Source organism: Canis lupus, chromosome 8, assembly GCF_011100685.1.
Source record: "Canis lupus familiaris isolate Mischka breed German Shepherd chromosome 8, alternate assembly UU_Cfam_GSD_1.0, whole genome shotgun sequence".
Taxonomy (NCBI): Eukaryota; Metazoa; Chordata; class Mammalia; order Carnivora; family Canidae; genus Canis; species Canis lupus.
The window spans coordinates 60,292,735-60,317,590 of record NC_049229.1 but is presented as its reverse complement, the minus strand read 5'-3'; the positions used below and the strand labels follow the sequence as shown (position 1 = coordinate 60,317,590).

The following is a 24,856-nucleotide window of genomic DNA, read 5'->3' as shown; positions in this document are numbered from 1 at the left end:
GAATGAGGATGTGAACATTTGAAAGCTAATATTTCATAAGGGGATTTCTTAGGTAATTTTTAGTCTGCTCTAATATAGCTTCAAAGTATTAGAAAATATTTTATTTTATAAGCATTATTTGTAATTTGATTATACTGTGTACCTTTTAGTTCTGGAGTTTATGTGGAAATGCCCTGACCCCAAAACGAGGGGTCTTTGGTAAGACTGGTGACCTTCAAACAATTTTGTGCTTGGCCTGTGCAAGGGATGAATTAACATATTCTGGTGCACTTAATGGGGATATATATGTTTGGAAAGGAATCAATCTTATACGGACAATACAAGGAGCCCATACTGTAAGTATATTTAAATAATTTAAATACTTTTAGATAACCACTTACTTTCTTGAACTTTCTAGAACAGTATATTATATAATATAGCAGACTTTCTAGTCAGTTCATTAGTTAAAAGATGCTGGTATAACTGAATTGTCTGTTTCTTTTCAGGATTTCAATGAAGAAACATTACATACTTAGACACGTGGATATTTACTAAATTAGTATAATTAGTACCTTGTTCAAACTATTGCCCTGATATGGTACTTTTCTTAGGGTAGTGTTGATAAAAAGCTTGTTAAATTAAACCTAAAAGTATTCTAGATTAACTACATTAGAATAAAGCTAGTATTCTTGTGGCTTATTTACCAGTGGGAAATTTTGGACAATTTAAAAAAAATATATCCTTTTAATATCATTCCTTTGCCAAGTGAGTGGCAAAGGAATTTAATTTGTGTAATTCATGATATTTTCATATTAAAAAGTTATCAGATCAAGGGAGAAAAATCTGTTGTTAAAACCTTGTAGTGTTTTTTTACATTAGGAATTATTAGCAGTTGGGTCCCTTACATAGTGAAGGGAACTAGGGAACACAGAGCTGCCACATGGTTAGCAGTAAGGTCTCAGGTAGAAAAGTTATTAAATACACTAATATGAACCACTATTAAATAGATAATATTTTATGTATTAATTATATTAAAGAACCACGCAGAACAGGACTTGCTTTGAGCAACATGTCTGAAGACCAGAAATACCAGATTCATTTCCACAAATACTATGGCAACTTACATTTTCCTCATCAGTATATAAAAATACCAGTTTCTTCATCATACTTCTCAGCACGGGATGTGACCACTATTGTAAATTTTTGCCTGTTTTCTGGCTGCCAAGTAGTAATTTCTTGTTTTTAATGTTTTGTACTTGTAAAATTTCATATTTATTGACTACTTGAAATTCCTTTTCTATTAATCATTTTTTCTTCCCCTTTGCTCTTTTTTGTTATTTTTGTTGGATTTCTTTATTCACTTGTATAATATAGGGATATTAACTTTTCAACAGTCATACACATTGCAGATATTTCCCTAGTCTGTCTTTGCTTATGATATCTTTTCTTGTATGGAAAATTGTTTTCCTTTGTGGCTTGTGGGTAGTAACTTGCCTTGCATAAAAGGTCTCTCATAGTTCAAAGTTATGTAAGTGTTCTTCTGATTCTTTTCTAACATACTTATTTCTTACTTTTAGAATTTTATGTCTATAATTCACTTTTTTTTTAAATTTTTATTTATTTATTTATTTATTTATTTATGATAGTCACAGAGAGAGAGAGAGAGAGAGAGAGAGGCAGAGACAGAAGCAGGCTCCATGCACCGGGAGCCCGATGTGGGATTTGATCCCGCGTCTCCAGGATCGCGCCCTGGGCCAAAGGCAGGCGCCAAACCGCTGCGCCACCCAGGGATCCCCTATAATTCACTTTTATATGTGGTGTAAGGTTTAACTTTATGTTATGCCTATATCATTGGTCATTTATTGTATTCACATATATATATGTATATATACATAGATTTATTTCTAGATTTTCACTTGTTTTTCTGATATTTATTCCTGTCATATCAAAATCTTATAATGTGAGTTTCTAACTTACATATAGTAGATTTTCTTAGAGTATATTGTTAAATTATTTTATTTTCTCTGTTAGGCAGGAATTTTTAGTATGAATGCTTGTGAAGAAGGCTTTGCTACTGGTGGCAGAGATGGCTGTATTCGTCTTTGGGATTTAACTTTTAAACCGATTACTGTGATTGATCTCAGGGAAACAGACCAGGGATACAAAGGTAATTACAAAACAAATGTCTCACTACTAGACAAATTCTAAATGTAGCAAAGATTGTTTCTTTTAGTGAATATAAATGTATGTTTTGTAAATATAAGTGAGACTTAAATTTGCCCCTTCATACTGTGTGCATTTAATTGAACTTTTATTGAAAAGGAGAATTTGCCTAAAGCCAGTCTAGGTTTATTGTTATGACAAGGATTCTTTTATATATCTAATGCAATGCATATTATAATGGGACTTACAGGAAGAGGTGATAAGTGCTTGCTTAGGTAACCTTGGATTTTGAAAATATTTTACTAATAGAATGCTAAATGTAACTATTTAGCAACAAACTGTTGAAAATAAAGTGTGTTGAAGATTGAGCAAAGTTTTGTTCAGGATGATTTAAAGCACATAGATGTGTTTTTCCTTCATCCAATTTCATCAGCAATTAGGAGATATTTTCTTTGGGTATTTAAAAAATTGATAAAATAGAATCTTTCAGTATAAGAATAAACCCATTGTTCACTGGTGTGGTATTATTGGAGTAGGATTGGAGGTTGCAGAGGTCTGCGTTTAAGCCTTATTTCAGTCACTTACTACGTGTGTGACCTTGGACTACATATTTAATCTCATTTGTAAGTGAGAATAACTATCTCAGAGGATTAAATGAGCTGGTTTAATATACATAAAATGTTTAAAAGTGTCTGGCACATAATAATCATTCAGTAAATGTTAGCCGTTACATTATTTTCATTAGTTTTGCTCAGCACTATTGTACCTTAAAGTTTGCAAAATAATTTGATACTTTTTCTTATTTGACTCTCACAAGAACATTGTGAAATACACAGTGCTTTTATGTTGGCCACATTATACAGATGAGAAAACAGAGAAACACTAGCTTTCCTGAGGTTACGGAAAGGATTATGGAATATATAGAAAAAGTAGAAGTCTCTCTTTTTAATGATTTTGTGAGCAGATGGAAGAAATTAAATGTAGACATAGGAGAAGCCAGATTATTATAAGAAAAAAGATAATATAGTTCTATAAAGGTAGTTCCTGAGCAGTTAATTTTTGGATGTGCAGACTGTGTTATCAGACTTCAGCTGAAGAGTGGTCAGGCTATGACTAAAGTCTAATAAGGAAGAATGTATGTCTTGAAGGGTGGATAGAAACTAGGTAAATCATTTGTTATGTGGAATCACATCTCCACATAGCAAATAACATGGATAATTGAAGAAAATGTGTGGATCAAAGACTTGTAGATTCCTTTTATCTTACATCTAAGGTATAAAAGGTACAAAAATTAAATTGATTTAGCAGATTGGCATTATATTATTACAGCATTATCTTAAATACAATTTACTTTTGATTAGGTTTGTCTGTGAGGAGTGTATGTTGGCGAGGTGACCACATTCTAGTTGGAACACAGGACAGTGAAATTTTTGAAATTGTGGTGCATGAAAGAAATAAACCTTTCCTGATTATGCAAGGGCATTGTGAAGGTGAACTTTGGGCACTTGCTGTTCATCCTACAAAACCTTTGGCTGTGACTGGAAGTGATGATCGTTCAGTCAGGTAAGCAAATTATAAAGTGATTGCAACGCTGGAATTTGTCCTTAGAGAAACATAATAAATTAATAAAAATACTTTGATTTAAATATTAACAGCTTATAGTATAACAAATGAACCTAATTAATAGGTACTTAATAGAGGTAACAATTTATAAGATCTTTTTCTCTTAATATAAGTTGGAGTTTGCTCCATATCAAAATGTACACAGCCAGGGACACCTGGGTGGCTAAGCAGTTGGGCACCTGCCTTTGGCTCAGGGTGTGATCCCAGGATTTGGGATCGAGTCCCACATCGGGCTCCTTGTGTGGAGCCTGCTTCTCCCTCTGCCTGGGTCTCTGCCCCCCCCTTTCTCTCTCTTTCTGGGTCTCTCGTGAATAAATAATTAAAATATTTTTTAAAAGTATATACAGCCATTTCCACTTTTGGGGGGTTTCTTTGGTTGTTTTTTGTTTACAGATTTAATTTTTTTTGTTTGACAGAGAGAGAGCTCAAGTAGGGAGAGCATCAGGCAGAGAGAGAGGGGAGTAGCAAGCTCCCTGCTGAGCAGAGAGCCTGATGCAGGGCTCAATCCCAGGACCCCAGAACCCCAGGATCATGACCTGAGCTGAAGGCAGATGCTTAACTAACTGAGCTATCCAGATGCCCCTATTTTCACCTTTTTAATAGCCATATAATATTCCACTGCGTGGATATAATTTAACCATTTTTTAAATTAAAGTATAGTTGACATTAAGTATTACATTAGTTTCAGATGTACAACATAGTGATTGAACAATTATATACTTTACAAAATGCTCACCACAATGAGTATAGTTATCATCTGTCACCATACAAAGTTATTACAATATTGACTGTATTCCTTACAAATTGGTATAGCCACTCTGGAAAACAGTATGGAGGTTCTTCAAAAAGTTAAAATTATGAATCACCCTATGACCCAGTAATTGCAATACTAGGTATTTATCCAGAGCATACAAAAGTACTCATTCGAAGGGGCACATGCATTCCAGTGTTTGTAGCAGCACTATCAACGACAGCGAAATTATGGAAAGAGCCCAGATGTCCATTGACTGATGAATGGATAAAGAAGATATGGTATGTATATACAATGGAATATTACTCAGCCATCAGAAAGAATGAAATCTTGCCATTTGCAACAATGTGAATGGAACCGGAGGGTATTATGCTAAGTGAAATAAGTCAGTCAGAGAAAGATAAATACCATATCATTTTACTTGTGGAGCTTAAGAAGCAAAACAGATAAACTTAAGGGAAGGGAAGGAAAAATAAAGGCAAATATGGAGAGGAAGGCAAACCTAAGAGACTCTTAACTGTAAGAGAACAAACTGAGAATTGGTGGAGGGGAGGTAGGTAAGGAATGGGTTAAATGAGTCATGGGGGTTAAGGAGGGCACTTGTGATGAGCACTGAGTGTTATATGTATAAGTGATGAATTACTGAATTTACTCCTGAAACTAAAACTACACTGTATGTTAACTGAATTTAAATAAAATCTTAGAAGTAAAAAGAAAAAGACAATGATTGGGGGGATCCCTGGGTGACTCAGCGGTTTGGCGCCTGCCTTTGGCCCAGGGCACGATCCTCGTTGGGCTCCCAGCATGGAGCCTGCTTCTCCCTCTGTCTGCTTCTCCCTCTGCCTGTGTCTCTGCCTCTCTCTCTCTGTGTCTATCATGAATAAGTAAATAAAATCTTAAAAAAAAAAAAAAAAAAAAACAATGATTGGGTCAACCAAGAACTCAAAGAGGAAATAAAAAAATATATGGAGACAAATGAAAATGAAAACACAATGGTCCAAAATCTTTGGGATGCAGCAAAAGCAGTTCTAGGCCTAGCAATTGTATAGCAATTGTATAGCAATACAGGCCTACCTCAAGAAGCAAGAAAAATGTCAAACATCATAACCAGACTCTAGAAGGAGCTAGAAAAAGAACAAACACAACCCAAATCCAGCAGAAGGAAGGAAATGACAAATAATTAAAGCAGAAATAAATGACATAGTAATTGAACACTAGAACAGATCAGTGAAACCAGGAGCTGGTTCTTTGAAAAGATCAACAAAATTGATAAATCTCTTAACTCATCAAAAGAAGGGGGGCAGGAGAGAGAGAAAGGATTCAAGCAAAATCAGAAATGAAAGATGAAAAATAACAGACACCATCAGAAATACAAAGGATAGTAAGAGAATAGTATGAAAAATAATATACCAACAAACTGGACAACATAGAAGAAATGGATAAATTCCTAGAAACATGTAACCCATCAAAACTGAAACAGAAGAAATAGAAAATTTGAACAGACTGATCACCAGCAAAGAAATTAATTGTAATGCAAATACTCCCAACAAACAAAAGTCAGATGAATGGTTATTTCATCAAACACTTAAAGAAGAGTTAATACCTATTCTTCTCAAACTTTTCCAAGAAAATAGAAGAGGAAAGAAAACTTTCAAATTCATTCAATTGGACAGCATTACCTTTGTAAAAAAAAACAGGTAAAGACACCACAAACAGGCCAATATCTCTGAAGAACATAGATGTGATAATCCTGAATAAAATATTAGCAAACCAAAACCAACAATACATTTTAAAAAAATCATTCGTCACAATCAGGTGGGATTTATTCCTGGGATGCAAGGGTGATCAGTATTTGCAAATCAATCAATGTGATACATCACATCAATAAGAGAAAGGTTAAAAAAAATAAGAGAAAGGTTAAATATATGATCTGCATCTGTTTTAACAGAAACAGAAAAAGCATTTGGCAAAGTACAACATCTTTTCATGATAAAAACCCTCAACAAAGTAGGTTTAGAGGAAACATAACATAATAAAGGCCATGTATAAAAAACCCACAGCTAACGTATTCAGTAGGGAAAAACAGAGCTTTTCCCCTAAGATCAGGAACAAGACAAGAATGTCTACACTTACCACTTTTATTCAACATAGATGGTAACTCCTAGACAGGAGTCAGACAAGAGAAAGGGATAAAAGGCACCCAGATTGGTAAGAAAGAAGTAAAATTTTCACTTTTTGCAGATGACATGATTATCATATATAGGAAACTAAATGCCAAAACCTGCTAGAACCTTGAATATAGTAAGGTCACAGTTTACAAAATCAATGTACAGAAATCTGTTGCATTTCTATGCACTAATATTGAAACAACAGAAACAAATTTAGAAAATCCCATTTACAGTTGTACTGAAAATAATAAAATAGGAATCACCTAACCAGAGAGACCTGTACTCTGAGAACTATAAAACTTTGATAAAAGAAATTGGAAATGACACAAAGAAATAGACATTCCATGCTCATTGATTAGAAAAGAACAAATATTGTTAAAATATCTATACTACTCAAAGATTTGATGCAATCCCCATATAAATACCAACAGCATTTTTCACAGAATTAGCACAAATAATCCTAAAATTTTTATGGAACCACAAAAGACCTTGAGTACCTAAAGCAATCTAGAAAAGGAAAAAACTGGAGGTATCACAGTTCTGAAGTTAGGATTACATCATAAAGCTATGGTAATCAAGACAGTGTGGTACTGACACAAAAACAGACACATACATCAATGGAACAGAATAGAAACCCAGAAATAAATGCTTAATTATAAAATCAATTAGTCTTTGATCACGGAAGCAAGAATATGGAAGGGGAAAAAGTCTCTTCAACAAATGGTATTGGGAAAAATGGACAGCTACCTATAAAAGAATGAAACTGGACTTCTTTCTTATACCAAACCAAACTCAAAATGGATTAAAAACCTAAATGTGAGACCTGAAACCATAAAAATCCTAGAAGAGAGCACAGGCAGTAATGTCTCTGACGTTGGCCACAACAACATCTTTCTAGATATGTCTTACTTTTTTTAAAAGATTTTATTTATATATTTGATAGCATAAGCAGGGGGAGCATCAGGCAGAGGGTGAAGTAAACTCCCAGCTGGGTAGGGAGTCTGATTCAGGACTCGATCCCAGGACCCTGAAATCATGACCTGAGCCGAAGGCAGAAACTTAACTGAGCCACACAGGCACCCCCTCCATATGTCTTCTGAAGCAAGGGAAACAAAAGCAAAAATAAACTATTATGACTATATCAAAATAAAAAGCTTCTGCACAGCAAGGTAAACAACCAACAAAACTAAAAAACCTACTGAATGGGAGAAGATATTTGCAAATGACATATCCAAGAAAGGGCTTGTTATCTAAAATATATAAAGAGTTCATACACCTCATCAACCAAAAAACTAAATGATTGCAATTAAAAAATAGACATGAACAGACATTTCTGTAAAGAAGACATCCAAATGGCCAACAGATACATGAAAAGATGCTCAATATCATCATCAGGGCAATGCAAATGAAAACCACAGTAAGATATCATCTCACAGCTGTCAGAATGGCTAAAGTCAAAAGTGAAAGAAACAAGCGTAGACAAGGATGTAGAGAAATAGGAACCCTTGTGCACTGGAAATGCAAGCTGGTACAGCTATTGTGGAAAACAGTGTGAAGGTTCCCCAAAAAATTAAAAATAGAACTACTGTACTATTCAGTAATTGCACTGCTGAATATTTACCCAAAGAATATAAAAACACTTATTCAGAGGGCTATGTGCACTCTTGTGTTTATTTTAGCATCGTTTACAATAGCCAAGTTATGGAAGATACCTAGGTGTGTCCATCAATAGATGAATGGATAAAGAAGAGGTGGTATATGCATACAATGGAATATTATTCAGCCATAAAACATGAAATATTGCCATTTGCAATATGGATAGATCTAGAGACTATATGCTAAGCAAAATAAGCCAGTCAGAGAAAGACTGATACCATGTGCTTTCACTCATCTGTGTAATTTAAGAAACAAAACAAATTAATGAGGTGGGGAAAACAAAGGCAAACCAAAAATAGACTAAGTATAGAGAACAAATTGTTACCTAAGAGGAGATGGATGGGGGGAATGGGTGAAATAGGTGAAGGGGATTAAAAGTACACTAATTTGATGAGCATTAAGTAATATATGGAATTGTTGGATAACTGTGTTGTACACCTGAAATGAATATAACACTGTATATTAATTATACTGAAATTAAGATAAAATAAAAATTAAAAAAATAAAATTAAAACACAATTATTGCTAGGTATGTACTTATTGCCATTTTGTTAACTCTTTTCTGGTTTTCATTCTTCTTTGTTCCTTTCTTTTGCTTTCTTCCCATGTGGTTTGATAACCTTCTTTAGTGTTACATTTAGATTACTTTCTCATTTTTTGTGTATCTATTATAGGTTTTGATTTGTGGTTACCATGAGGTTTAAATTTAACATTCTAATATATAGCAGTGTATATTAAGTTGCTGGTCACTTAAGTTCAAGTCCATTTTAAAAGCATGATAGGAGCTCCTGGGTGGCTCAGTCAATTAAGTGTCCAACTCTTGATCTCAGGTGTGTGAGTTCAAGCCCTGAGTTGGGCTCCAGGCTGGGCATGGAGCCTACTTTTAAAAAAATTATAAAAGCACTTCATATTTATTTTGCATTCTATAGTTTGTGATATCATATTTACATCTTTTTTTTTTAAATTTTTATTTATTTATGATAGTCACAGAGAGAGAGAGAGAGAGGCAGAGACACAGGCAGACGGAGAAGCAGGCTCCATGCACCGGGAGCCCGATGTGGGACTTGATCCCAGGTCTCCAGGATCGCACCCTGGGCCAAAGGCAGGCGCCAAACCGCTGCGCCACCCAGGGATCCCCCAATATTTACATCTTTTAGTCTGTGTATCCCGTACCTAATTTTTGTAGATATAATTGATTTACCTACTTTTATCTTTTAGTCCTCATAGTAGCTTTATAAGTGATTGATATGCTACCTTTACTATGTGTTTGCTTTTACCAGTGAAAATTTTTCCTTTCATAATATGTCTAGTTATGGCCTTTTCTGCTTAAAGAAGTCCCTCAACCTTTCCTATAAGGCTAGTTTAGTGGTGATGAGCTCCTTTAATTTTTGTTTGGGAAACTCTCTCTTCAGTTCTGAATGATAATCTTGCCTGGGAGATTATTCTTGGTTTTAAATTTTTTTCCTTTCAGTACTTTGCATGTTTCATGTCATTCTCTTTTGGCCTGCAAAGTGTCTGCTGAAAAGTCAACTGATTTCCTTGTGGGGTTTCCCTTGTATTTAACTAGTTGCTTTTCTTTTGCTGCTTCTAAGATGCCCTTGTGTCTTTAACTTTTACCAGTTTAATTATTGTGTGTTGGTGTGGACTTCTTGGGTCAACTTGTTTGGAGCTCTCTGTGCTTCCTGGACCTGGATGTCTTTTTCCTTACTCAGGTTAGGGGAGTTTTCAGTTCTTTCTTCAAGTAAATTTTCTGCCCTTTACTCTCTTTCTTCTCCTTCTGGGACCCCTATAATGCAAATGTTGGTATACTTGATGTTGCATGGGTCCCTAACCCATCTTCATTCTTTAAAAACTCCTTTTTCTTTCTGCCATTCAGCTTGGGTGCTTTCCATGACCCAGATTACTGATCTTCCAGTATTGACCCTTTCTTCTACACCCTCTAATCTGCTGTTGCTTCCCTTTAGTGTGTTTTTCAGTGCAGTTGTATTCTTCGGCTCTGGTTAGTTCTTTATATTTTCTCTTTGTTGAAGTTCTCAATAAGTTCATCTTATCTTGTTTCAAGTCTGGTGAGTATCTTTATGACCATTAGTTTGAAATCAGAAAGATTGCTTATCAGAAAGATTGCTTTCTTCCATTTTGTTTAGTTCTTTGGCTGAGGTTTTGTCTTGTTCTTTCATTTGGAACATCTTCATATTCCTTTGTCTCATTTTGTCTGACTCTGTGTTTCTTTTTTTTTTTTTTTATTTTTTTTATTTATGATAGTCACAGAGAGAGAGAGAGAGAGGCAGAGACACAGGCAGAGGGAGAAGCAGGCTCCATGCACTGGGAGCCCGATGTGGGATTCGATCCCGGGTCTCCAGGATCGCGCCCTGGGCCAAAGGCAGGCGCCAAACCCCTGCGCCACCCAGGGATCCCATCTGTGTTTATTTCTATATATTAGGTAGTTCAGCTATGTTTCCTGGTTTTTCCTGGTCTACATGAGGGCCTTATGTAGACGGTGTCCTGCAGAGCCCATTAGTGTAATCTCCCCTGGTCACTAGAACCAGATGCCTCAGCGGTGTCCCTGTGTGGGCTGTGTGCACCATCTTATTGTGATTGGGTCACAGCTGATATGGGCATGCTGGTAGGTGGGGCTGGCCACCCTTCCCTGCTGCAAGAATCATTTTGGAGGAACACTTGTCTGGCCTAGGCTACCAGGTGTGGCACGGTGCTTGTCACTTTGGGGAGGTACCATCCCTAATAGGCTGCTTGCCAGGTGTGGTGGAGTGGAGGTCACTTTGGAGGCGTACCTGCCAGGGCAGGTAGGTTGGGTGAGATGGGGCCATAGGGGAATCCCACTGCAGGCCAAGTAGTGCTAGCAAGATAAATATAGAGTGTCAGCTAGGCTGAAGGAGGACAAGAAAATAATACCTGCTGGTACTTCATTCCCAGAGAAAGCTCCTAAAGATTCCTGCCCCTCCAGCATGTACTCTAAAATTAGTAAGTCTCTTGAATATAATCCAGGTGCTTTTCAAACTGCTGCTTCTTCGCTGGGTCTCTGACCAAGTGATAAAGTGTGCTGGTCCCTTTAAGTTACTGAGAATCAGTAACCCTCCCTCTGGCTCTCCTGCAGTTAAGTCTTTTGATTTAACTGATTAATGATTTTCAGAGCTGCTGGAGTTAAGCCCCACTTATTTTCAAAGCCAGGGGCTCACCTTTCCAGTGCAGGACCTAGGGCTTAGAGGCCCTTAGTCCTTCTTTAAGGACTTCATCCCCTTGCTCCTCCGGGTGGACCTCCATACATGCGACATTCCTCCTGCTTGTGGGTAGCTGGGCCGTGGGGGTGGGGTGGTTACCTGACCATGTCTCTGGTCCTCCAAACCTCATTTTGGCTGCTACTCTGTGTCTTTAGCAGTAGTTGATCTGTTCTGCTAATCTTCAGGTTATTTTTAGAGTGACTTGCATTATATGTAGCTGTTGCTTCCATGTGTACATGGGAGAAGGTGAACTCCGAATTCTCCTATTCTGCCATCGTCCTAGTCCATTATTGATGAGACTTCAGGTTCCTCCAGTTTTGTGCTATTAAGTACAATGCTTATAATGAATATCATTTTTCGTATGCTATTATGTACATGTTGTAATTATGTATATATTTATGGTAACTTCTAAGTGTTTTTTTTAATAGGACTTTTTAAAAAATATTTTATTTATTTATTCATGAGAAACACAGAAAGAAAGGCAGAGACACAGGCAGAGGGAGGAGAAGCAGGGTCCCTGTGGGGAGCCCAATGCGGGACTCAATCCTAGGAATAACGGAATCACACCCTGAGCCAAAGGCAGATGCTCAACTGCTGAGCCACCCAGGGGTCCTAACTTCTAAGTGTTTAAATGATATATATATATTTTTTTAAATTTTAATAGTTAATGCCATATAGAGAGGCAATAACAATTTATATACCTGTCAGCAATGTATGGCAGTGCCTGTTTTCCCATACCCTTGGCAGCACTGATTATTATCCCAAAAGATGAGAGGTAATTTCTTATGTTGTGAAAACATGCATTTCTCTCCTATTGAGGGGGTACTGAGTATGTTTACATTGGTTTAGAGGACATTTGTATTTTTTTTTTTCTTTGTCCTGTCTGGCAAGCTCTTTTCCTGTTTTCTATTAGTTTATTGGTCTTTCTCTAATTACTTTAAAATACGATCTAACATCTACATTTTAAACGTTAGATCTACATCTAATGTCTACATTTTAAAGAAATTAGCCTGTTGTCTATTATAGTGGTTCTCCTTGTGGTTCCTGAACCAGCAGTATCAATATTCCTTGTAAGAGAAGCAAATTCTTATGCCTTACCCAGAACCAAGTATCAGAAATTCATTAATTCACGGTTTGATAACATTTCCAAGTGGAGATGATGTACACTAAATTTTAAGAAGTGTTCAACAGTTACATGAATTGAGATATTTTGTCCACCTGTCATTGATTTTTTTGCCCCCATTTCACCTGTAAATATTTTTGTGTCTATAAAAGATAATGTTAAATATCACCACAATACTGTTTTCACACAGCATTCCTTTGGCTTCTTAGAGTTTGGCTCCAAAGAAGGTCCATATACTGCAGTTGTTGATGTGTCCTTTAAATCTTCTGTAGCTTCCTTCTTCCCTCCCTTTTTTATTCTTACAATTTTTTTGTTGAAGAAACTGAATATTCATCCTCCAGAGTTCCCCACATTCTGGATTTGGCTAATTGCATGCTCGGTGTTTTTTAATATATTCTCTCTTCCCTGTATTGTATAAATTGATAGATAAGTAGGTCTAGAGATTTGATGAGACACAGTTATGAATTTTCACCAAGAATATTTCCTACATGATAATGTGTATCTCTGTTTGATGATATCTAATATGTAATATCTTTCTTTTTTTAAGATTTTATTTATTTATTCATGAGAGACACACACAGAGAGAGAGAGGTAGAGACACAGGCAGAGGGAGAAGCAGGCTCCACGCAGGGAGCCCGACGTGGGACTCGATTTCCGGTCTCCAGGATCAGGCCTGGGGCTGAAGGCGGCGCTAAACCACTGAGCCACCCAGGATGCCCTGTAATCTCTTTTTAAAATCATATTAGCAGGCAGCCCAGGTGGCTCCAGAGGTTTAGTGCCACCTTCAGCCTCGGGGACCTGATCCTGGAGACCCAGGATTGAGTCCCACGTCAGGCTCCCTGCATGGAGCCTGCTTCTCCCTTTGCCTTTGTCTCTGCCCCCCCCTCCCGTGTCTCTCAAAAATAAATAATATCTTTAAAAATTAATAAAATAAAATCATATTAGCTATTGATGGTTATTATCTAGATCAAAGTTTCTCAACCTTTTTAAAGTATTGCTTTTCTAGTGCTCGCTTCGGCAGCACATATACTAAAGTATTGCTTTTCTAATGAGAATTTTTAGATTTTTTTTATTTATTCATGAAAGACACACACACACAGAGAAATCACATCAGAGAGGCAAATCACATCTGCCTCACATGAAATTTTAACACCATGAAAAAGTACATATCTGTTTTTGTACTGTGGCCCATTAGAGAGTTACAAACCATTGTAATATTTAAATTTTTTGGGCAGCCCCCGTGGCGCAGCTGTTTAGCGCCGCCTGCAGCCCAGGGAGTGATCCTGGAGACTCAGGATCGAGTCCCACGTCAGGCTCCCTGCATGGAGCTTGCTTCTCCCTCTGCCTGTGTCTCGTCCTCTCTCTCCGTGTGTGTCTCTCATGAATGGATAAATAAAATCTTAAAAAAAAAAAAAGTTTCATATGGTGGTATTTTAACTTCATCACTCATATTCATTTCTTAACAATTATATTTTTATAAAAAGAATTTCTCCTCATCAACTATTTGGTTATCCTGGGTACAGTGTGTACAGGAGAACAGGAAAGTGCGTAATTCCTTCCCATTTACTAGTTTAAAACCATAGTTGGTTCCCTGGAATGCTTTGTATGATCTATTCACATTTCTTGCCATTTTTTGTAGGGTTACAGATTATTTCCTCCTTTATTTTTAGCAAGGTTTTTCTTGTTATGGATATTAATTCTGATGTAAGTTGCAAATAATTTTCACCAATTTGTTACTTTTTACTTTGCTTAGGTTGTTTTTTTGCCACACAAACTTTTTTGTTATTTTGTTTTATGAATTTAATATTTTCTGAAGTCTGAGTTTACTATCATAGAGAAATCTGCAAAGTTAAAACATTTTTCAATATATTCTTCAGTACATTAAAGTACATTAATGTACTTTTAAAGTACATTCAGTACATTAAAATAATGTACTGAAGTACATTGTTTTTTATTTTAAATTTAAGAAATGAGGTAGGATACGGCCTCATTCTTTACAGATAAATACTGATTTTTAAAATGATATGTTAATCAGTCATGATGTTTTATGTCATTGTGCTACTCAGTTTTGTGTGTTTGTGTTTTTGTTTTTGAGTTATAATTTTAAAAAATTTATTTAAATTAAATTAACATAATGTATTACTGGTTTCAGAGGTAGAGGTCAGCGATTCATCAGTCTTATATAATACCCAGTGCTCATTATATCATGTGCCCTCCTTAATTAATATGCTGCTCAGTTTTATGGGGATGGGAGATGCCATAGCTCTGTGTCCACCTAGAAATTTAGTGTGGGGCTACACTTTATCCATGTACTTTGCTAGGAACTATCTTCTAGTTCATTTTAGGAGAACTGCTATTACCAGTTGCTGCATAGCTGTTGAAAAAAAGGCAACTGATCCTTTTTTCTTTCTTTTTTTTTTTTTAAGATTTTATTTATTCATGAGAGACAGAGAGAGGCAGAGACATAGGCAGAGGGAGAAGCAGGCTCCCTGTGGGGAACCCAGTATGGCACTCAATCCCAGGACCCCAGGATCACGACCTGAGTCAAAGGCATACACTCAGTTGCTGAGCCACCCAGGCATCCCACAGCTGGTCCTTTTGAAATTGATGAGACTTCTATTTCTGCTGTTGATGGGCAAGTTATTTGGAAGGAACTCATATTGAAAACAATTTAAAAATCCTGGTTAAAATGTACAATATTCAAGGAACAGTTGAGATATTAAGGATCTACTAGCCAAATAATGAAAGAAAATGGGAATTTAGGAGCACCAGTGGGCCAACCCCACTTTCCCTGGGAGGCATTTTTCTTTATTTGACTAAACTTGGGCTTTGTTGTGGCTTTTTCCTAGGACATGGGAGCAGATGTCAAGAGACCCCAGGGCCCATCCAAGGAGAGTAGGTCAGCATACTCTAATAGAACATTAGGCTCTGAAAAAAGATATCCCCTGCAAATTTGTGTGGGAATAGAAATCTTATTTCAACTTTTTGTAGCCCAGGAAGAATAGACTAAAACTGCTTGATGATGTTATTTAAACACCATTAGTTCTTGTCCAAATAACTTTATCACAGTGTAAGTTTTGAGTATAAGTGCTGCTTTTGCCTTATAGATTTTGATTGAATTCATTAAGAAATAGTATCAAACCTGCAGTGAAAGTTAATTTCCAAAGCTACTCAGTTGTTGAGGGCAGTTCTGGTTCAGAAAAATTTCATTCTTTGAGATTAACAAAGCACAGGGACGCCTGGGTGACTCGGGTTGAGCATCTGCCTTAGGCTCAGGGCATGATCCTGGAATCCTGGGATCGAGTCCCACATCAGGCTCCCTGCATGGAGCCTACTTCTCTCTCTGCCTGTGTCTCTGCCTCTGTGTGTGTGTGTCTCTCATGAATAAATAAATTAAATCTTTAAAGATAAAAAAGCACAATAAAACCTTACCCCTGTTAAGCCACTAACTGCTGTGTGGTATAGCATGTCAGAATTTTGAGCTTCTATTCCTGACAAAACTTCAGAACTAATAATAGTTAAATTGCCAAAATGAAATGAAGTTCATTGTTAACACTGCTGGTTCAAAAACATATTTTTGTTTTGTTGCAAAATACTTGCCAAAGAATAATACAATGAATAATCATAACCACAGGCTTTTTTTTAACACCTTACATTTTTATAGGTTTTGTAAATTTGCCTAGGCCATTTTTTTTCCATCCATGTTTTTCACCACCATCTGATTCCACCTTATGTATTGGTTTAGTTCTTTCTGACTTACATCTTTGAAAACATTGATTTCAACACCAGCTAGTCATAGAAGCTCATTCTTCATCACTTTAAACTTGGCATTGACTCCTTGAATAATCAATTCAGTAGTATGGGTAACATCTATTGACTTAACACAATCCAAGGAAACCACCCAACATTATTCATCTTGTTTTTTAATTAACTCTTGGTGGTTTTCCCAACATCCTCAACTTTTTGAGAGACTGTTTTCGCCTAAAAACTAATAATCTTAAATTTATTTTCTCAGGACACATTTCTTTAGCCTCTGCAATTTAAAATGATATAGTTAATCCATTACCAATAAACAGCTTTCCTTGTTTGTTAACAAGCCACTCAGAAATTTACTTTTGTTGAAATCTCATTTTAATTTTTAAATTCTGATTTTTCTGATCATTACCTTACTGTGAGTCAAAGATCTCACCAGGAGTGCTTAGTCTAGTAATGTTCATCTATATCTGTATTTTTTAGGGCAACTATAGTGTCATTGCATGATAAATACAATGCTTTACTATCTGATTCAATAACAGTGTAACATATGCTCCTTTGTTCCTTAAAAATGAAACATTTGAAGTTTACTTTTCTCTTTTTCTTCTCATTTTTACACAATGGATGTATGTATTTAGCACACCTACACTCAAAATTCCATCAATTATGTCCCTGCAATTTGTAGTGTGTGAAAGAATCAGTGCTAGGTGATATGAGTGTTGTCATCCCTTTTGCAACAGCTCCACTCCTCTAATATGAAAGCAGCCATGGACAATATGTAAACAAAAAGTGTGGCTATGTAAACAAAAAGTGTGGCTATGTTTCCATGAAACCTCATTTATAGGCACTGAAATTGAATTTCCTATAATTCTCTCATGTCTCAAGATGTTATTGTTTCCCAACCATTTAAAAATGTAAAATCCATTCTTGACTTTCCAGACTGTACAAAAACAGTCAGTGGTTCCAGTTTGGACCACAGGCTGTGGTTTGCCGAGCCCTTTGGCAGAGCATAAAGTCTGTAGTAAATATATTTTTGTTGAAATATTGAAAATTTTCCTTTGGAATCAGGAAAAAGACCGTGATGTCCACTTTCACCATTATGTTTGTCACCATTATATTCAGCTATAGACTAGAAGTCTTTGTCAGTATAGTAAGGCTAAATATATATGTATAATATACTTGTATATAGATATTGAATTGGAAGGAAGGGGTTATAATTGCATATGTAGAAAATCAAAAGGAAAATATGGAGAAATTATTGGAATTTAAAAGATAACATTTTCTAGCTATAAACACAATATATATAATTTATATAATTTTAACATCAACAAATAGATTTTTTGAAAGATACTGCCTTTTAAAAAAAGATATTACTATAAAACATTTAAAAATCTAATATTTCCGATCTTTTCCTAACCTCTTGGGGTAGATATCTAGTTGTAGTTATCTAGATATCTAGTAGATATCTAGTTCATCAAGTTGTAGCATGTGTTTTTATATTATCTGTATTTAAAGTTCCTCTTAAGTACTATTTCAGCTGAGTCCCATAAGTTTTTATGTGAAATTTTTTATTATAACTTCAAAATATTAACCTTCATTAATATTTTTTCTTTGCCCTTTGGGTCAAACAGTGGCCATTTTCTACTTTGTTATAGAGTTCTTTTTTTTTAATATTTATTTATTCATGAGAGACAGAGAAGCAGAGACATAGGCAGAAGGAGAAGCTGGCTCCCTGTAGGGGCCTGATGTGGGACTCAATCTCAGAACCCCGGGATTACAACCTGAACCAAAGGCAGATGCCCAACACTGAGCCACCCAGGTGGCTCTTATCTTTTGAAGTATGAACAATATTCCTATTTTCATAGAGAAGAACTCCTTGCCACAAAGCATATGGTTAAAAATCTAGATTTATATTACTTTCTTAACCTGAAATGATTATTTTAACCAAAATCTTTTCATAGAGTTCATCATTTATAAGCATACATTAGTTAATTATTTATTTTTAACTAAATGTTACAGGATATGGAGCCTAGTAGATCATGCACTAATAGCAAGGTGTAATATGGAAGAACCAATTCGTTGCGCAGCTGTAAATGTGGATGGAATCCATCTTGCCCTTGGAATGAAGGATGGCTCATTCACTGTACTTAGAGTAAGGTATGGTATTGGGGTAGAAATAGAAACAGAGTAAATTTCTGTTATGTGAAAATATGTAATACTCATTGTTTTTACCCATTTCCTTTTTGCCCTCCCTTAGTAATAAATATATATGTGTGTGTGTGTGTGTGACATACACCTATTTCACATATTAGTTTTATTAAATATATTTATAAAATGGCTTTGTCAGAAAATTGTTAACTGAAAACCCTTAGTTTTGGGGGTTAAGAATGCTTAATGGATTAATGGCTAAAATTTTGAGCTATAAATTTGGGTTTTGACTTCCATTCCTTGGTAGTATTGATTTTTGGTAATGATCCTCTGCCATTGGTGGTGGTATTGGGGGGTTACCTCGAGGCAGCTAAAAATGGGTGAAAGGTGTTTTGTAGATATTTGCAGCTTTATTCTTTGGGGAAAAAAAAGCCTGCATCTTTTCTCATTTGTTTGTATAATTAGAAAAGTTAAAAGAATTTGTTAAAATAGTTCACATCTTGTGTTGAATTATAGGTATGCTGCATTCAATTGAATTCTATATAGCTATTAAAAAGAAGGGCACCTGAGTGGCTCAGTCAGTTAAACATCTGACTCTTGATTTTGGCTTAGGTCATGATCTCAGGGTTGTGAGATCAAACCCCATGTTGGGCTGGGTGCTAGACATGGAGCCTGCTTAATATTCTCTCTCTCCCTTGGCTCCTCCCCACCTCACAGTCACACTCTCTCTCTTAAAAAACAAAAACAAAAAACTTTCTTGTAGATCCATGTGTGTTCACAGGCATATGTATTTATGAAATCCTTCTTCACTAACTTAGTGGATGGTAGGACCCATTCAGTTGCCCAATCCAGAAACCATTAATTCCCTTAATCTAGTTAATCACAGAGTTCTGGAGAATCTATTTCTCAAGTAGCTTTCAAATTAATCTTCAATTTGTACTCTTATCACCACTGTCCTCCTGTATATGCTTCTATCATCTCCTAACTGGATTGCTGGGATAGTATCGCAGCTGGTCTCCTTACCAGGAGGTTTTGCTTCCCTCAAGACTTTACAGTTAGAGTGATGCCTTTTCAAACATATTTGTTTGCATTCTTCCTCTTTCTAAAATATGATAAAAGCTTCACACTGGCCTTAGGTTGAAGTTCATCATCCTTAGCATAGCCAGTAGTGCCCATCTCCCCAGCCTGTTTCTTTCTGCCTCAGTCTCTTCCACCTATATAAATTTTGCTTCTTCAGATATATCATGTTCTCTTGTACTTCTGAGTTTTTTCTAGATGCTGACTCTTCTTTCTGGGACAGGTTTATATAATGAGATAGGCTGAGATTTTTCTCTTCCACTACTTTTTAAATTGTGATAAAAAATATGCAGTATAAAATCTACTGTTTTAACTATCTTTCAAAATTCAGTGGCAGGAAAAACATTTACGTTGTTTTGCAACCAAGGATTTAAGGTGCTTGTAAATCCCGTAAGAGTTCCTCTCATATAGCTTCTGTGCATTAAAAATAGTGATTATTTTTGTTAATTGTACATTTACTTGCCCTTTGAATTATTGTATGCAAATAACTGGATGAATAAGTTGTTATCTCTAATAAGTCAATATTTAAGCAACTGAGTCCAGCATTTCTGACAGGATCATTGGATGGTTGATTGTAACTATTAAATGCCTTCGTAGTTTAACTACAAAATTTTAACTCATTAAATATTCTTAATCCTAGATTTACCTGGTCATTGGTTCTGTATATACTATCCATATCATGAAGCAGATTTCATAAGTATAGCAGTATTAAAGTACCCTCACAGGAATAGTTATATTATGGAGGAACATAAATTTAAATCTAACACACTGATTCTTAAATTGGGATACAAAGTGATGTGCCAGCACGAAGTCACACAACTTCTAAAGCATCTCTCTTCCTTGTGATAAAAAATGTTACCAATTTTATGTTAAAGCATATCATGGAGGCAAATGAAAAAATGCAAATATTTTTCAAATTAAAATATTCATATATGAAAACTTTGACTTAATAGTGGGCTGCATGGTATCTACACCAAACTCCTCAGAGGCACTCATTCATTCTCATGAGTAGTTAGGAAGACTTCAGTGGAAGAGCGTGATAAGCACAGTTAATACATTTTCTGGTAATAGAATAAGGTTTCCTGCAGGGTATGGGATAGATTTTAGTTGTGGAAACATTGTCATTTTAGATTCTACCAGTGGCTAGCCATTTGTCTCTTCCTGACTGTTACTACCACATTATATCAACTTTAAAAGGATTAGGATATTTTTTCCCTGACTAATCACACATTCATTTAAAAACTTTTTTTCAGGGGCACCTGGGTGGCTCAGTTGGTTAAGCAACTGCCTTCACCTTAGGTTATGACCTCAGGGTCTTGGGATCAAGCCCCACATCAGGCTCTCTGCCCAGTGGGATGTCTGCTTCTCCCTCTCCCTCTGTGCTCTCTCCACCGGCCCCACCTCTCAAAATAAAAAAAATAAGTAAAATCTTTAAAAACTTTTTTCACTGGGGCACTTGGGTGACTCGGTCAGTTAAGCATCTGCTTTCAGCTTAGGTCATGATCCTGGGATCAAGCCCCACATCTGGTTCCCTTCTCAATGGGGAGTCTGCTTCTCCTCTTCCTCTGTCCCTTCCCCCTGCTCATGTTCTCTCTCTCAAATAAAATCTTAAAAAAATAAAAACTTTTTTCAACCTACTTATATTTTGTCCATTTCTTGGGAATAATTAAGTTGCAAAAGTTGTTCCATGGCCTTAAAAAGTAACTTTGTATATGTCCATTATTTTTTCACATCAAAAGTTTCTGTCCTTCTCTAGCCCTCCCCCAAAAGAACAGTATTAAAGCATGTTTAAGTGGGGACACTTGGGTGGCTCAGTCAGTTAAACACCCAACTCTTGATTTTGGCTCAGGTTATGATCTTGAGGTTCTGGGATCAAGCCCCTTGTTGGGTTCCACACTTAGCATGGATTCTGCTTGAGATTCTCTCCCTCTCTCTTCCCCTCTTCCCCCCAGGCTCACTTGCTCTCTCTCTCTCAAATAAATAAATCTTTAAAAATATATAAAAAATAAATAATTAAAAACATGCTGAGTATATCCTGTCTTAAAATTTCTGTCTCAGGGTGCCTGGATGGCTCCGTCAGTTAAGCGTCTGCCTTCAGTTCAGGTCATGATCCCAGGGTTCTAGGATTGAGCCCCACATCGGGCTCCCTGCTTCACAGTGAGCCTGCTTCTCCCTCCTCCTCTGCCTAGGAGAAACCTAGGAATTATGGTTGTTACCTCCCTCTCTCTCTAACCTGCCATGTTAGATTTTACTTGCCCATCATATTCTGTTGATTTTACTTGCCTTATTTTCATAAACGTTTTAATTAATGTTTGTAAGATTAGAATTATAATAGCTTTAACATATACTATGTATTATATAGTATAATATATAGACTATAATACTATATATTTTAAATCATTTTGCTTCTTTCTGAAGTCTGAACAACCACCATCTGTAATAGCCTTCTAATTAGTCTAAATTCTGGGGATCCCTGCGTGGCGCAGTGGTTTGGCGCCTGCCTTTGGCCCAGGGCGTATCCTGGAGACCCGGGATCGAATCCCACGTCGGGCTCCCGGTTCATGGAGCCTGCTTCTCCCTCTGCCTGTGTCTCTGCCTCTCTCTCTCTCTCTCTCTCTCTCTCTCTGTGACTACCATAAATAAATAAAAAAAATTAAAAAAAAATAATTAGTCTAAATTCTCCTGTTAAACTACTTCAATTTGTTTTTTACTGTCAAACCAGAAAAGTGATCTACTTGATTCATCCAACCCTAACTTAAATTCAGAAATTAAGGCCAAAAATCTTAAGATTTGTGAGGCCTTTTATGATTTAACCTCAGTCTCTCTCATCAGATTCATCTCATGCTATAGCCCCCTTTGCAAAGTTTGAATATTTTGTCTTGCTGTCAGCTCTTTCACCTCCCAATTCCTGGCTTCTGCTAAGCTAAAATTTCTTTAATTCCTCAGAATGAAGTTTAAATTCTACTTTCTTTGGTCTGTCTTCACTAACTCCCCCAGCTAGTAACTGTCTTCCTGTTCTGTGATTGACACAGTGTACTTTCACTTCTGTAACATGTTACAAATTGCTGATGGATGAATATTCCCAGGCTTTGGTCAGCCTCCCTCTGTTTCCTAAAGAAACCATAGAATTCACATTTCAAGTTTCTTTTTTTTTTTTTCTTTCTAATATTTATCCAGGAGAGAGGCAGAGATCCAGGCAGAGGGAGAAGCAGACTCATGGGAGCCCAATGTAGGGCTCGATCCCATGACCCCAGGATCATACCCTGAGCCAAAGGCAGACACTCAGCCACTGAGCTACCCAGGCATCCCTACATTTCAGTTTTCCTGAAGACCTAATTGAAAATTTTAAAAAATTAATACACTTTCTTCTAATAGTCTTTTTTCCTATAGGTTTGCCAAATTTCTTCATGAGAGAAGTCACAGTTTGTAATGTTGATGTAATAGCATAATACATACTCAGAGTCTAAGAGTTGTGTGTATGTTCACATGTGCATGCTCACTTTGTGTGTGTGTGTGTCTGTGTTGGTGAACAAGGATATGGTGGCAGAAAGTAAGAGACAGCCTGAGACATAAGCCACACTTATTTCTCTCATTACTTGGAAACAATTAAGTCTCTAGGGAAAAAAACGCTGTATATATCAAAATAGTTCTGAAGAATTTTCAGGGAATATTTAAATTAATGTTTGTGATTGAGATTAGAATGATAAAATCTTTAATAAACAAATCATAAAAAGTAAAAGCTATCAAATAGTACGTTAGATATTTTCTTAAAAATCTTGCTCCTTGTAAATACAAGTGGATGGATAAATACGGAAGAAGGGAAATCAGATGCATAGAGTTTATTAAAATAAAAAGGTGTAGGGGTCACTGGAAAGGTAGAATTACTTTATATCCATCTGTCACACAAGATGAATTCATCTTTGTTCAAATGTGCCTAAACTCAGTTCTTAGTAGGTGTTGCTGAAAAAAAAAATGAGTTTGTTTTAAATTGTCCACTTAGAAACCTTAACAATTGAGTTGAGTAATACCCATTTAAGCTTTTAAAAAAATTATCTACATGGAGCATTTCAGATGGGTGATGCAAAGGTTATATGGAGAAAAGCTCTTGGCACTAATTGGAAATAGGAATTCTTACTTTTCCTGCCTCTTCTTCACTGCCTCCCTCTTCTACCGCTCCCCACCAATTCCACAACTTTGGAAATTTAGTGGTGTTAAACTAAGTGTTTATTGATTTGTAGGGCTGTTGCCAATATCTGTATTATTTTGGAAACTCAGTTATAAGGCATCAGTGAAAAAAGTGTTTAAATTTACTGGTTGACATTGTCTCTAATTGGGAAGAATTTGTATTCTATTAAAAAAGGCCAAAGAGTTTGAAATAAAAATAACTACTGTAGCTGTATAAAAATTCTCATTCAAATGTGTTACTGAAATAATACAAATCAATTCCTCTTTTATTTCCTGAACATAATTTTGTACATTTGTCTCATTACAAGAATTTATTTCAAAATCATGGTGTTTATAATTAAGCATTTTTCATAAACTCAGTATTTCCAAGGAACTTCATCAAAAAAATCTGTGACTTTTTCTCCTTTATTTTATGACTCTGGAAATTTACTTTGAATCTTCAAACTACTTTAAAGTAATTAAAAAACTGAAATTCAGCACTTTCCTCCACTTTCAACATGTGTTGTCCTCATATATTTCTGTTCAACAAAGTAATTGTTCCTGAATTAATATTTGTCTCATGTATATTTGCTTTATGATTTATGAATACTTGATGTAGCCTCCCAGCCATTTTAGACACATTTGAAAATGAACTAATTCTTGTTTTCATGTATTCTTATTTTTTCTTTACAGAGACATGACTGAAGTTGTACATATTAAAGATAGGAAAGAGGCAATTCATGAGTTAAAATACTCACCAGATGGGACTTACCTTGCTGTTGGGTGTAACGACAGCTCAGTTGATATCTATGGCGTTGCACAACGTTATAAAAAATTGGGGGAATGTGTTGGATCACTTAGTTTCATCACTCATCTGGACTGGTCCTCAGACAGTAGATATTTACAGACAAATGATGGAAATGGGAAAAGACTTTTCTATAGAATGCCAGGTAAAAGCTTCTAATAAATTATATGTAATTTGTAGATTTTTAGTGCCTATTAAATATTTTAGAAT

General features: G+C 36.0%; 1 protein-coding gene across 16 annotated transcripts in view; it reads left to right on the top strand.

The window, feature by feature from the left end:
• EML5 (EMAP like 5) overlaps window positions 1-24,856 on the top strand; it is a 183,087-nt gene that overhangs the window by 43,651 nt on the left and 114,580 nt on the right. For 15 of the 16 annotated variants that reach the window (XR_005363659.1, XR_005363660.1, XR_005363661.1 and 12 more), the window contains 5 exons: window positions 150-335; window positions 2,011-2,146; window positions 3,504-3,705; window positions 18,472-18,609; window positions 24,535-24,791. Coding sequence is in view for 12 of the 16 variants with exons in the window: in XM_038545507.1 (XP_038401435.1) it covers window positions 150-335; window positions 2,011-2,146; window positions 3,504-3,705; window positions 18,472-18,609; window positions 24,535-24,791 (919 nt within the window). In the remaining 4 variants the exon portion in view is untranslated. Of the gene's footprint in view, window positions 1-149; window positions 336-2,010; window positions 2,147-3,503; window positions 3,706-4,712; window positions 4,798-18,471; window positions 18,610-24,534; window positions 24,792-24,856 lie in introns of those variants that run through there. The other variant, XM_038545509.1, reaches the window with a different exon arrangement.